Source organism: Nicrophorus vespilloides, unplaced genomic scaffold (genome assembly GCF_001412225.1).
Source record: "Nicrophorus vespilloides isolate i.1.1-1 unplaced genomic scaffold, Nicve_v1.0, whole genome shotgun sequence".
NCBI lineage: Eukaryota > Metazoa > Arthropoda > Insecta > Coleoptera > Silphidae > Nicrophorus > Nicrophorus vespilloides.
Window position 1 is genome coordinate 1 of NW_017095486.1, and position 15,080 is coordinate 15,080.

Consider the following 15,080-nt stretch of genomic DNA (forward strand, 5'->3'; position numbering starts at 1 on the left):
CACAATATCACAATATCACAATTGCTTCAAGAATGATTAAAACATGTATTTGACGTAACACATTTGAGGTTATACTCAGTCAAAATCAGTGGCGTGCATAGGGAATAAAGAATTATTAAAAATATGTATAAGAAATGTATTGGCGTTTGAAGTTTGTAATTATGATATTTAGGTTATACTCAGTCAAAATCAGTGGCGTAGCATAGCAACAAAACTATTATTTATAATTAATGACCCACCGGTCATGCCGTCGTCAATGTGTTAATAGATAGGGCAATGACAGCTGTCAAAGCAAGGACTGGTCTTACTTAGCAATTGAGTCGCTGTACAACTACAAACAAATATATTAGGTAAAGTTCTGAATTAATATGATCCGAGTAATCAGAAATTAAAATAATAAAAAATACGTAATAAATATTTAATCAAAACAAACAAATAACATATAATGCTTACATATTGGTAACTAATGCAATGAAGTTAATAACATTTTCAAGGTGAATTTCATCTGCGTTTCTTATAAAATATATTTCCTTGAAATACAAACTACTATTTGGTTATTTAAATATTTCACGATTGTATTATTTATAGGCTTAATCACCTTAATTTATTTTTTGTAAATTTTAATGTTCAGTTGTTCACCACTTCCATCTAGAAGCGTAGCTGTTGTAGCCTTGGTTTTTCTACATGCCACCTTCTCATCCAATTAAGGTACTTCGACCTTAATTGGATGAGGAACTTTCACGTAAACAGGTACTTTAACTGGCACTTGGTGGGTGATTTTCACTGGGTATGGTTTTGGTATATGCACTGGGACCTTAACTTGGACTGGGACTGGGTACGGCTTTGGAATGTGGACTGGGTACGGTTGTGGTACTCCAACTTTAACTTCCTTGGTCACGGTGATTGGGTACGGTTGTGGAATGTGTACTGGAACTTCTTTGGTCACAGTTACAATCTTGTGTTGGACCACTTGATGACCTCCAAATTGACCAGCAGATACACCACCTTGAGATTGACCATAGGAACCACCGAAACTGCCTACGTTTTGTCCAAATTACTGTTGCACTTCACTGAAACCACCGGAGACTTGACCGAATCCACTGTCACCTCCTAAATTCCCAGAGCTTCCAAATCTACTGGATACACCACTACCTAAACCTCCAATGTGACCGGAGTGATGTCCTTCGTTTTGGTAACCACCATGATGGTAGTCGGTGGCCGCACAAATAGCGAAAGTTACGCACATAACCTAATCGATTATTATATTTTAATTAAAATATTACTAGAAATACACAATTGTGAATACAGGCGATGGTGAATGATGGCATTGTTTAACGAGAGTTGTCTTTTATAGTAATCCTATTGTCAAGTCAATAAAAGTTCAAGATCAGAGGTTTCATGTTAATATACAGAATCGTATAATTTCTATTCTAATAATTAATATTACCTAATATTATATTTGCATATTTAAGTGATATTACTCCATGCTGATGATGATGACCAAGACAAAAATATATGATAGAAATGAATTATTTTTTAGTTGGAAACAAATTCTAATAATGATATATTATATTTAATGATAAGTAAAAATGGAAAACAAATAAATATTCTATAAAAAGATTATTTATTTATTTTCACATTTATATTTCCATAAATTACTTAATAAACTTACATAATAAGTATATAGTCAATAGATCTTTGTAATTATGTAAGACCATATATGCTATAAATTATGTTTATCATTATTCAATAAGTAAAATAATTAAAATTTTGGGAGAGTATTTCTTCTCAGAATAAATATTTCACTTTCCAAAACTACTGTTATCACTATATATCAAAATACCAATAATTTATTTCCATTTCGTAATAAAGAACATCCTATAACTTAAAGCCAATTATATGTCACAGTTATAATATATATCCAAACATTATAAATTGTATAATACTTTTATTTATTAAATATTCTGCAAACACGTTTCATTTCTACAATTTAATTTTAGAAACTTTTATTTGATTCTTTCTTTCGATGATTGATTTTATTAATTTCCAGATTAAATGCAATTAGAGATTATGGATCAAAATTTCTAAACAAAAATAAACGGTAAGTTTAATTTATAACTTGACAATGAAATAAAAAAAACCTCGCGTCGAATAGTCTAGACTAAAAATAATTTGTTTTGTATCTCTTGTCGTTTTCTTTTCGGGATTTACGTTCAATAAACAATTGCGACTACGATAATTGCACTAAATGAAAGGACTATCAGTAAAAGAAGAAAAAAATGAAAGTTATATTTAAAGCAGTTTTGCCAGTAAATATTTGCTTAACATATTTAAGTATCATTAGAATAAGTCTCTTAGGTAATACTTATCGTCATTTTGGTGGTCATCCGGTAGAGTGAATGGACGGAATAACAACTTGAAAAAAACTAAGATAAAATATAATCAATTAGTTTTGAATAAAATATATTTCAATTTTAACATTATTTTGATTAATTCTCAATAAAACCAATACAGAATAGTTAAATACATAATAACAAACATATATTTAATTTGATAGATGAAAGTTTTGAATAAATAAGACCTAGATCAGTATTTCCCAACCATCTTTGTGCCATTGTCCAACTAAGCCTTTCTAAAATTATTATGCCCCCTGTTATGTTAAAAATAGAATTGTTCACTGAAGAGTAGCGCCTGAGACGTCCCATATGGTTAACTCTGGTCGAGTCCATCTTCGAATTGCCTCTTAAATCAATAAAAATAACCCTAGAGTGACGTGCGACCCACGTTCGAAAACACTGAACTCGATTATGAGTAATTAACATAGCTATATTATAATTTTGAGTAAAAAAAAATATTATTAATCTAAACAAACAAATCATAGATATTGATTAATAATTCGACAAAGTTATTTACAATTTCAAGGAGAATTTAATCCGCGTCTAAAATATATTTCCCTAAAGTAGTAGCACTTAAATATTTAATACAAATAATTATTACAAAATTAAATTAAATCATTATTCACACTTTATCCTATTACTATTAATTATATAATTACATTTACTTGATGTGATTGAAATAGAAATGAAAACATCAAACCACGAGTTAAAGTAATTTGCATAAAATATATGTAAATTAAAAAAAAAAGATGCAACATGGCTCTTTCCAAAATTACTTTACGCGCGATATTTCCACGTTTTAAATTATAAAATCCTTGTTAGCAATCAATCGTGTTTTTATTATTATATGCTTCCAGACAAACATTATGATAAATCAGTAAAATATACTTCGATGCGTTTTTACCGGTAAACACTCAATCTGCTTAAACCTAGCAACAACATCTTTTGCATAACATACATTGTTTTTCTTCTAATAATTTTTGTATATCTAATAAATCAAACATATTCTAACTCTCTCTTATAATTCCATCTCAAGGAGACAATATTTTTACCACAATAAAAATGGAAATATTTGAGCATCTATTTCTTTTCCATTAAAATTTAATTAATTTAAAATTCATCAAAGTGTCATCAAATATTAATTTTATTCTAATTTATAAATCTTAAAATCTGATAAATTATATTCCGTTTGTATATATTTTGAGATGATTTTATATAAGATTAACTTATGTCAATATAACATAGGTGGTAAAGAAGAATAATAAAATTAATTAATTTGCATAAGCACTTATTTTATGAAAGTATTATAAATCCGCGTCTCAAAATGACAGTTGTCACCTTGTGTTAAAGAGACCAATTAGATCGCTGTACAACTATAATCAACTATGATAATATTTTTTGTGTATTGTTATGGAAATAATATTAAATTAACTAAAAGAAAAATGAGATTTTATTAAAATCAGAATTATTTACATGTTTTTTTTTTGTAAGACAAAAAGTTTAATCGACAATTACCATTTGGTGCTGGGTACGCTGAAACCTTCGGATGAGGATTGTGATTGTTCAAAACCGCCCCTAATGTTGATGAGTCCTGCACCGGATTTGGAGCTTGTATCGAAAGATTGAGACTCAAAGTTGGCGCTGTTATCGAAAGATCCGGATTGAAGACCGTGAGAAGCAGAGAAACCAGAAGAAATAGGTTCTTGGTATTGAGTGTTGATGACTGCTGGCCCTTGGAAATTACTGTTGATTGAAGATACGGCTGGTGCGTAGTTGGTGTTGATTGAAGATACATCTGGGGCGTAGTTGGTTTGGATTTGATGGGTGTGAGTGTGGATTCTCACTGGGACTTTGACGTAGACTGGAGTTGGTACTTTGACTGGAACGTGCTTGACCACTTCGACTGGGTACGGTTTCGGTACTGGTACTTCAACCCTGACTGGATGAGGGACTTTCACGTAAACTGGAACCCTGACTGGTACTTGCTGTGTGATTTTCACTGGGTACGGTTTTGGCACGTGCACCGGAACCGCCACACGAATAGGAACTGGGTACGGCTTTGGAATATGAACTGGGTAAGGTTGTGGTACTCCAACTTTAACTTGCTTGGTCACGGTGACTGGGTACGGTTGTGGGATGTGAACTGGAACTTCTTTGACCACAGTTATGACCTTCTTCTCTTGGGTTTGATGTCCGCCGAACGCAATTTGAGAACCAAATCCTTGTGCATGAGCGCCACCAAAACTGACTTGACCTAATTGAGCGATGGCTGCACCATGTCCTAAATCTACTCCATGACCTTGAATTGCTGCAGAGTTAAATCCCCCATCAAATCCTCCTCCATGTCCAAACTGTTCATGCACTGATCCGTGGGAGATGTGACCGATTCCTTCAATATGATGCTGACCATGACCGTGATGGTAGTTACCGGCCGCACAAAAAGCAAATGTTGCACACAAAACCTGGATAGTAAAAAAATATATTATTACAATAATTACAACAAATTCAAATATTTAGTTATTGTTTTACCAAGAAGGTTCTCATCTTGTAGCGGAAGGAATTCGAGTGATGCTGTTGCCTGAAATTTACTCTCTTTTATACTAATTCGATTTCCAAATAAACGGATTAAATGATCTTACAAAATGTATATTTTCATATTATGTAATTTTATTATATCACATTACCACACTCTACATACAAGATGCTCCATCTTCAATCTTCTTGATATACGTAAAAATTAGTAATGATCAAACCCATGTGTTCATTAATTTAATGATTGAATAAATTAACATTTATAATTTGTATACATTATTTGAAGCAAATACAAAAATATATAATTGATGTGCAATTAATATTTCAATTGTACTAGACTTATGATTCAATTATACTTTTATTATGTTTATTTATTTACTATTGTGTATTGTCTTTATACATTCATTATGGTTCATTATTTGATCATAATCATAATAAATGTTTTTTCTTAATGTAAGTCAATCAATAAAATTTAGAGAAAAATATAGAAATTCTTAAGTAATTTTTATTCCGAAGTTTCATCATAGATGCTATCACAGTCTGCGACGCAATCGAAGGAGATGAGCCTAGATATAAAATTTAATGCAAAAGAAAAATAAACATTAAAAAAATAAAATTGATGTAATATGGTTTTTAGAAGTTTTTGAAAAAATGTTAAATATAATTATATACAAAAAAAAACCATAAGAAAATATAAATAAATAAAACAAAATAATATAAATACAAATATAGATTCTGAGAAGAAAAAATACAATTTAAGAATTTTAGTAATAAAAATATCTTATATGAAAATGAATAAAAATATCATAAGTTTATAAGAAAAGAATGCGCAAAAATATCTCGGTCGATCTGGTAAATGTTTGACCAATAAATATATTAAATTAAAAAATAAAAGAAGAAAATCTAACCAAATGGTCGACATTAGTCTTTCCGCCCATAATGATTATTATTTTAATGTTAAAACACAATAAATTATAATTATACGATAATTAAAATTCACAAAAATGCAGCAGCAGCTACTAGTGAGAAAAGAGGAATTTATTAAATATACAAAGTCAGTACATGTTCTAAATTTGTAGTGTTATTAGCACATAGAGACTTGAATTTATTTAAATTAAATAAGAAATGACAAAACTATTGCTATATAAAACATTGATGATTTCACCTGCAAATATCCTTACATACGCTATTAATATATTCATTATTGCATAAATAATGTATAGTAAATGCAGATATAAACTTGATATCATTTTGTTACACAATAGATAACATTATGTATTATGCAATTACAATTTAGAACTAAATATAAATTGCAAATATATATTTGCATTTCGTATATTTATTTATAACTAATTTGCTGTTAAATGGCTAAATGCATTAACAGGAAATATGAAGAAATTATGTTTCACTGCATATTTTAGAATGCAGTTTTTTTTTAAATTATATTTACTAACGTGTATATTCGTTGTTTTAGACATTTGTATTTCCAGAAAGTAAAAAAATCAAAACAAAAATATGGAGAACTTGCTGTAAGAAAACGTATGTGTAAAAGTTTGGTGATACATGTCTACGTGTCGAATCAAACGACATGTGAATAAACTTTCAAAATGCACCTTGGAATGATTTTTCTAAGAAAAATGTTCTGGTAGCTTTTAGTGTTGAAATGTCTGAAAGCATGCCAAAATTTATCAAACAAAACGGTTCATAAAACATGAATAAAATTCTCAAGGATTGATAAAAATCATCATAAAGACATTATTGTAAATAAATATTTATAGAAAAATTCTAAGAATATTCTCATTCATCATGTATGCATGTTTATAATGCTTTGCTAGAAAAACTCCGTGATTTAATGATATTATATAATTATTGAGTAAAATGTTGATGTATCTAAAATCTTCTGACCACCTGTTGTTCCGGGTACCAAAATTGAATATATAATTTGTATAAATTATAATTTATTTGGTTACAAGAAAATTTATATAATTCATTAATACCAGTTATATCAGATTTCTGCGACTATCAAAATATTATTGAAATAAATATTTATGTTAAACAAAAAAAACAAACAATTAACTTATTAAAATAATAACAATATCTCGCATAGTCCAGTTTCTCTTTATACAGTCAAGTATTATTTTTGTGCAGTTTATTTTTTATATGTATCTAGTTCTTCGATTAGTTCTTAGATTAGTATTTCTGTATTTATTGCAACAATTATATAATTACAAAAAATATTGTAAATATATTACAGCGAAATAAAATGACACGAATAATTGCAATGGTCGTTACGTAAATATTATAAAAAAAATATAATCGATTAATCAAAAAATGTATTAAATAATCTTACAATTTATTCTAATATATTTATTGGTCAAATATTCACCAATATTATAAAAAATTGAGGTGAAAAGACCTCATTCAACCGCATTATTTTATAATATTTTCCGTTTAACGTGGAATTAATTTTTAAATATTATTTGTAAATATTAAAGTTTAAGCATTTTCAAGGTGTTTGTAAAGTAGCACACCTTAAATCACATAATTTTAAATTATTTGAATGTTTCTTTTACAGTCAAGTAGTTTAAAGCTTTAGAGTTACACCACTCCAAATTTTCATGAATCGGCTTGATGACTACGTGTGTAAACTGAAATTGATACATTGACTGGAACGTTCTTTACCACTTGGATTAGGTACGGCCTTTCCATTGGAACTATAAATGATATTAAATGATACATCTGTTATGTTAAAAGTATTTCCACAATTAGTACAATATATGTTAGTTATCACAATTAAGTCAAAACAAAAATATTGTTTTATATTATTAAATGCTAATTTATAATAATAACAAAAAAATCATTGATCGAAATATGGTTCAAATATCAAATTATATCATATCCATTCAAGATTACAAATATAAACTCTATAATATAAAAATTATAACAAATAATTAAAATCTATTTATTAGATAAAAGTCAAATCTAGAAATACATGAATCAGTTTAATATATACAATGTTAATGAGCGTGAATCATCTTAATATTTTCTTCTATCGCTGAAATAATTATATTATTATTTATGATACATATATATTACTTTTTTAAGGCTGTTTTTGATTCTCCATATTCTTTATTTTTTATGATTATATAAGATAATTTCAATTTATATATGGCGAAAACACTGCGGTCTCTTATGTTGTTTTAAAATATATTTCGTTCATTATTAATTACCAAATACTGTTTTTTTTAAAACATCTGTGATTACAAAATAGCCCATGGGAAAAAGAAATATCACAAAACGTAGATCTCGTTTAGAAAACGACAATATGTATATCTCTTACCTAATAATGATTTACATATTATAATATTTTAGACGAATGCGATGTGTTTTATATTATACAGTATGCATATATTCACAACCAGTGTATCATCTGCAAATTTCTTTGATGTTTTACGCTCCAACCAAAACATTATTTTATTAAGCTCAGTTTATAATAATAATTATTACAATTGCTATGGGGAATATAAAAAATAAATAAAATTAAGACAAAAAATATAATAGATCTTTACATCAACTCGATGTATTTTTATATTAAATAATTGTAAGCTGACATATTGCTATTATTGTATTATTTGTTATATTTGAATATTATCAATCATTTGCTTTTTTTTTTATTTTAAAACTTAAGACAGAATGGTGATGAAATAAAAATAAGATATGCATTTTGACCAAAAACTGTATTCAAGAGATTAACAATAGCATCTTCAGTACTCTCGAAGCACCTTGTAAAAAAAAAGAATATAAAATAAACAAACATATATAAATATGTTAATTTTAATTAAATTTATTAGATTGTATATATTAAATCATCTAAACTATGTATTATTGTATCACATAAATCAATCACTATGTATTATTGTATCAGGCAAATGTTTTAAATTATTTTTAAGAATGCATTTTTTTTATATGATTTATTGTGACAATTTATGTTTGTTTGTGTCTGGGCAGAAAGACTTAGGTCGATAGCCCTTTTGTTACAATGTAACTAATAAATATTATTATTATTGTTTTAAATTATTTAGAATCAAAAGTAAAATACAAAAATGTAGATTTTATTAAAATCAAATTATTTACATAGATTTTGTGTATTACAAAAACAAAAATTAAACCAAAACTGAAAATGACTTTGTACAGTTAAGTGATTTACAAGTTAGAATCATGATTGCCATCGTCGTATTCGGAGTGCTCAAATCCACCTCTGATGTCAATGAGCCCTTCGCCGGATTGAGCGCTGGTATGAATTGACTGAGAGTCAGCATTAGCCCTGGATTGGTAAGTTTCGGAATTCAGTCCTGAGGAGAATCCAGAAGAGATTGATCCTTGGTATTGGGTATTGATAGCTGATGGTGCTTGGTAATTGGTGTTGATTGAAGATACAGCTGGTGAGTAGTTTGTGTTAACTGAAGATACTGCCGATGGAGCGTAGTTTGTGTTAACTGAAGATACTGCCGATGGAGCGTAGTTGGTTTGAATTTGATGTGTGTGAGTGTGAATTGGAACTGCAACTTTAACGTAAACTGGAGTTGGCACCTCAACAGGAACGTGTTTGATCACTTGAACCGGGTATGGTTTTTCCACTGGAACTTCAACTCTCACTGGATGTGGTACCCTTATGTAAACTGGAACCTTGACTGGGACTTGCTGGATAATTTTTACTGGATACGGTTTAGCTACATGCACTGGAACATGAACTTTTACTGGAACTGGGTATGGTTTTGGAATATGAACTGGGTAAGGTTGTGGTACTCCAACTTGGACATTTTTTGTCACGGTAACTGGGTACGGTTGCGGAATGTGAACCGGTACTTCGTTGACGACAGTCACAATCTTCTTCTCGGTAGTTTGGTGAGCACCAAATTGGTGATTTCCAAAAGAAACTTGAGTACCTAAACCGGCACCAGTTGATTGTCCAGCTTGAGAATGAAGTCCACCGAAACCGGCTTGTCCCAATTGTGCTTGAATACCAGCAACAGCGGCGCCATGGACTTGTCCTAATTGCGCTCCATGCTCCAACTGTACACCGTGACCATTGTTTGCACCATTATTTAATCCACCTCCAAAGTGTCCTCCTTGAACGTAATGTTCCTGCAATGATCCTCCAGAGACATGACCAATTCCTCCAGATTGGTAAAGAGCACCACCATGGTGGTAGTTACTGGCCGTACTTAAGGCAAGAGTAGCGCACAAAACCTATATTTATACAAATTTTATTTATTATTTAATAATTAATTTTAAAAATAATGTTAATTACCAAAAAAGTCCGCATAGTGTGTTTGAGGATGCTCAAATGATGCTCTGTCCAATGTTTTGGTTTCTTTTATACATACTGATTACAAAATGGACCATGGGAAAATATGAATATCACAAAAAGCAAATCGCGGTTTTATGAAGATCGTTTTTATATAATCTATTACCTAAGAAGGATTTGCATATTACAAAATTATACACCAAGACGGTGTGTTTTATATTTGATATTACACAATACATGTATAAATCTACTATAATCAACTTTGTTATTTATGCAATCCAATCAATATATTATGTTATTGGAGCTTGATTGTGAATGAACGCAAATATATTATTTTTATTAATTAATATAACGATAAAATAATTATGTATAATATAAACACTTAATTTTCTGCCTTCATAAAAAACCATACCATAAAGACATCTATGCAGCATATTTTATTTTTTGAAAGTGAAAGTTTTAATAAAATTAAAAAGGAAAAAAACAAATTCAACAACCATCAGATAAATCTTTTGTTTTTTTAATAATTATATTATGAATAGAGAATGGTGAAAAGAAAACGGGCCAGTTTGCTTTTCATTGCATTCACGGTATAATTCAATAGTAAATAAGCAAGCAAATTCAGTAGTAAAGATCATTTACCAAGACCTAGAAACAGATAAAGGTTGGCTAAAAGTAACATGAAATAAAAATCAATTACAGACTACCCTATTGAGATTACACCGACAACATCTTCATCATTAGCGGAAAGATTTCACCAAGTAAGTGTAAATAAAGCTTGCGAAAAGCAGAAAACCTTATATATATATTTGAAGTAAACAACGATCATGCCATATTAAAGCATTCAGTTTGAATATCAGCATGGAATGTAAACGAACTTAATCACCACTATCATGAAATAAGTATGTTCCTTAAAAAATCATAAAATTTATATTTTGCTTATTTCAGAGACTTTGCCAATGCAAATTGAAACTCTCGAAAGTGCAATGTATGACACCAATTTAAGTTATGTACTATCTTCACAAACACGATTGAAGGAAAACTAATTATTACGATACAACTGGATTTTGTTTTATTGCAGATAGGGACTACAATGCAAAACGTCTAACTACAAACAAATGAACAAATATCATTTTAGAAGAACTTTTAAACTACTGCTCAACGAAAAATACAAGAAAGTTGAACTAATATGCCCAAAGGAAATTATATCATATATAAGTAGTCAAATAAAAGCAAAAAAGACGCCAGGCTATGATTTAATAAGAGGAAACTATATTAGAAGAAATTGTATTGATGACCCAAATATTAAGTACTATACTACTTACAGACCACTTTGCAATGCAGTAAAAAGATGCAAAAGTTATATTATTAACAAGAAGTTTTTTTTATTCTAAAAACTTTTTGTTAACCAATTGCATCCTATAATAACGTCAAATAAACTAAGACCAGACCATGGATTTTTGTTGCAAACACGCTATAATTCAATAACCATATACCAAGACCTAGAAAGATATAAAGTTGGCTGCCTTTTTAGACGTATAATAAGCATTCGACAAAGTCTAGTATACACAATAATACATAACTTTATTATAAAATAATAAAATCGTACCTAGAAAACAAAATAGATTGTAAATAAACATATTACGACATAAAAATGATAAGTTTATTTCATTACCATAACAACCTACGAATTGAGAGTAACTTGACAAATGTTCAGAAAATATGAGATATTACCAAATTTGTTAGTTAACTTTTTATTTTCAAATGTTACAAGTAAATGAAATTTCTGGATTTCCTATATTTTTCCTTATTACGATAACTTTCTGAATGTATATAAAGCTAATAGAGTGTATTTAATTTAGGCAATATCTAACTATTTATTCAATTATGAGTTTTCGCTTAATATCAATATTTTTACTATATGTTTTTTATTATAATTATTAAATGTAATTATTAAAAAAATGTAATTACTTGCAAGATTTATCAATATCTATATACAATAAGTATATTTCCACTAATAATTACAGCGAAACCTCACATGTTTTGGTTAATCAGTTCCGGCAATATCCCGGAATGTTTGAAACCAGACTAAAAAATCAATATAATTAATGCTATTTCTATTTATCTATTAATTTATTAGAAGTCTATGCATTACTATGATTCATGTATTTTTAGTTGTGATTATTTGTTTAATTATCTACATTGCAAATATTATATTACAACTTCTTGTAAAATTTATGAATTCAACTAATATAATATTCTCTCAATATTGTATAGAAACAAAAGATATTTTAAACTGAATCTAAACAAAAATGTAGTTAAAAGACATTGAATAGGTTTAATTTTACTAATAATTTCTGAAGCATTTTGAAAATTAGATTATATGATGTATACAGTATTAATTATAAAAGCAGTATGTAGTAAAATCATATTCAATATTCTTAATGAGGTTCCAAAGAATAGGTTTTAAATTATGTAAAAGCATAAGTAAAATACAAAAATGTAGATTTTATTAAAATCAAATTATTTACATAGATTTTGTGCACCACAAAAACAAACATTAAAACGAAACTGAAAATTATTTAAAAATTAGAATCATGACTGCCATCGTCGTATTCGGAGTGTTCAAATCCACCTCTAATGTCAATGAGCCCTTCGCCGGATTTAGCGTTGGAATGAATTGCTTGAGAGTTATCATTGGACTGGTAAGATTCAGAATTCAGTCCGGAGGAGAATCCAGAAGAGATTGGCCCTTGGTATTGGGTATTGGCAGCTGCTTGAGCTTGGTAATTGGTGTTGATTGAAGATACAGCTGGTACGTAGTTGGTGTTGATTGAAGATACAGCTGGAGCGTAGTTTGTGTTAACTGAAGATACTGCCGATGGAGCGTAGTTGGTTTGAACTTGATGGGTGTGAGTGTGAATTGGAACTGCTACTTTAACGTAAACTGGAGTTGGGACCTCAACAGGAACGTGCTTGATCACTTGAACCGGGTATGGTTTTTCCACTGGAACTTCAACTCTCACTGGATGTGGTACCCTTATGTAAACTGGAACCTTGACTGGGACTTGCTGGATAATTTTTACTGGGTACGGTTTAGCTACATGCACTGGAACATGAACTTTTACTGAAACTGGGTATGGTTTTGGAATATGAACTGGGTAAGGTTGTGGTACTCCAACTTGGACATTTTTCGTCACAGTAACTGGGTACGGTTGTGGAATGTGAACCAGTACTTCATTGACGATAGTCACAACCTTCTTCTCGGTAGTTTGGTGAGCACCAACATGGTGATTTTCAAAAGAAACTTGAGTACCTAAACCGGCACCAATTGATTGTCCAGCTTGTGAATGTAGTCCACCAAAACCGACTTGTCCCAATTGTGCTTGAATACCAGCAACAGCGGCGCCATGGACTTGTCCTAATTGCGCTTCATGCTCCAACTGTACACCATGACCATTGATTGCACCATTATTTAATCCACCTCCAAAGTGTCCTCCTTGAACGTACTGCTGCTGCAATGATCCTCCAGATACATGACCAATTCCTCCAGATTGGTAATGAGCACCACCATGGTGGTAGTTACTGGCCGTACATAAGGCAAAAATAGCGCACAAAACCTATAATTAAACAAATTTTATTTATTAATTAATAATTAAATTTAAAAATAATATTAATTACCAAAAAAGTCCGCATCGTGTGATCAAAGATGCTCGAATGGTGCTGTGTCTAATGTGTTGGCCTCTTTTATTCTTAATTGATTACAAAACATAAGATCACATAATATAAACAAAAAGTCACAAAACATAAATTTTTGTTAAAATCTTACCTAACCAAAATTTACATATTATGTAAGTTTTCATCTTCACCATGTGTTTATTTTGAATATTATACAATACACATAATGCAAATGCTATAAGCATCTGATAATTTTATTATTCACGATGTTTCTCTGAACCATTTAGAACTATTCTCAATTTGAATTAGGTAAGTAATTACACTTTGATTAAATATTATTTATTTATTTACAAAATTTATTTTTTTTTATTTTGTCCAAATTCCTATCGACCACACTCAGTATGCCTATTTTCATTTATTTTGATTACAAAAATAGTGTAGATTTATAATATATATTAATATATAAGCAGAAATATCAACAGTCAATAACCCGATGCAATGGTTCAAAAATAATTTTGCTTTTGATTTATTTTACTGATATTATTACAATATACATATTAGTAATAATATTAATAATCTATTAAAATAATTATAAAATTAAATATGTATACACATGAATAGGAGCAAAAAAAAATAGAAAATATTTTAGCATAACAAAATTTCAATCAATAAATACAAATTTTAAACCACAAATGAAGACGCATCAATATTTTATTAGGTAATTTGGTTGGCACAGATATATGGACCTTTTGACCTAACACACAAAAATCGAAATTAGACTTTCTCTTCTTCCATTGACCATAAATATATGAATTAATAGAGACAAATGTACATATCAACAAAATAATAAATAACGAACAAATGTAGGATAAAATATATTAATAAGATTAAAGACTTAAATGTGAACGACTTACTTTGAATTTGATATTTGATTATTCTACACTGAGAACCAAACATAATTTAATAGTTTATTACAACTAAAACGCTTTTAGTATGTTCGATTTTTCGAGAAAATAATTTTCTTATAATAAATAAAAATTTGCAGCATAAATTTAGTTTCACAAGTAATTTTAATTGAATTCTCATTTTTAAATAATAGTCTTTATTGCAGCATTCAAAAATAAATATTTTCATTCACAACAATAATAACAACTATAGGGATCTGT

The 15,080-nt window shown here is 29.2% G+C and overlaps 2 protein-coding genes across 2 annotated transcripts; both read right to left on the reverse strand.

Moving 5' to 3' along the window:
• Window positions 1-703: 703 nt before the first annotated feature.
• Window positions 704-1,246, reverse strand: LOC108560538 (zinc finger protein 512B-like). Its single transcript, XM_017918169.1, has 2 exons — window positions 1,108-1,246; window positions 704-1,038 (listed from the first exon to the last, which is right to left on the reverse strand). The coding sequence occupies exons 1-2, from the start codon at window positions 1,244-1,246 to the stop codon at window positions 704-706; spliced, it is 474 nt and encodes a 157-aa protein (XP_017773658.1).
• A 7,885-nt stretch (window positions 1,247-9,131) lies between these two features.
• Window positions 9,132-10,254, reverse strand: LOC108560619 (zinc finger protein 512B-like). Its single transcript, XM_017918285.1, has 2 exons — window positions 10,240-10,254; window positions 9,132-10,178 (listed from the first exon to the last, which is right to left on the reverse strand). The coding sequence occupies exons 1-2, from the start codon at window positions 10,252-10,254 to the stop codon at window positions 9,132-9,134; spliced, it is 1,062 nt and encodes a 353-aa protein (XP_017773774.1).
• Between the last annotated feature and the right edge of the window lie 4,826 nt (window positions 10,255-15,080).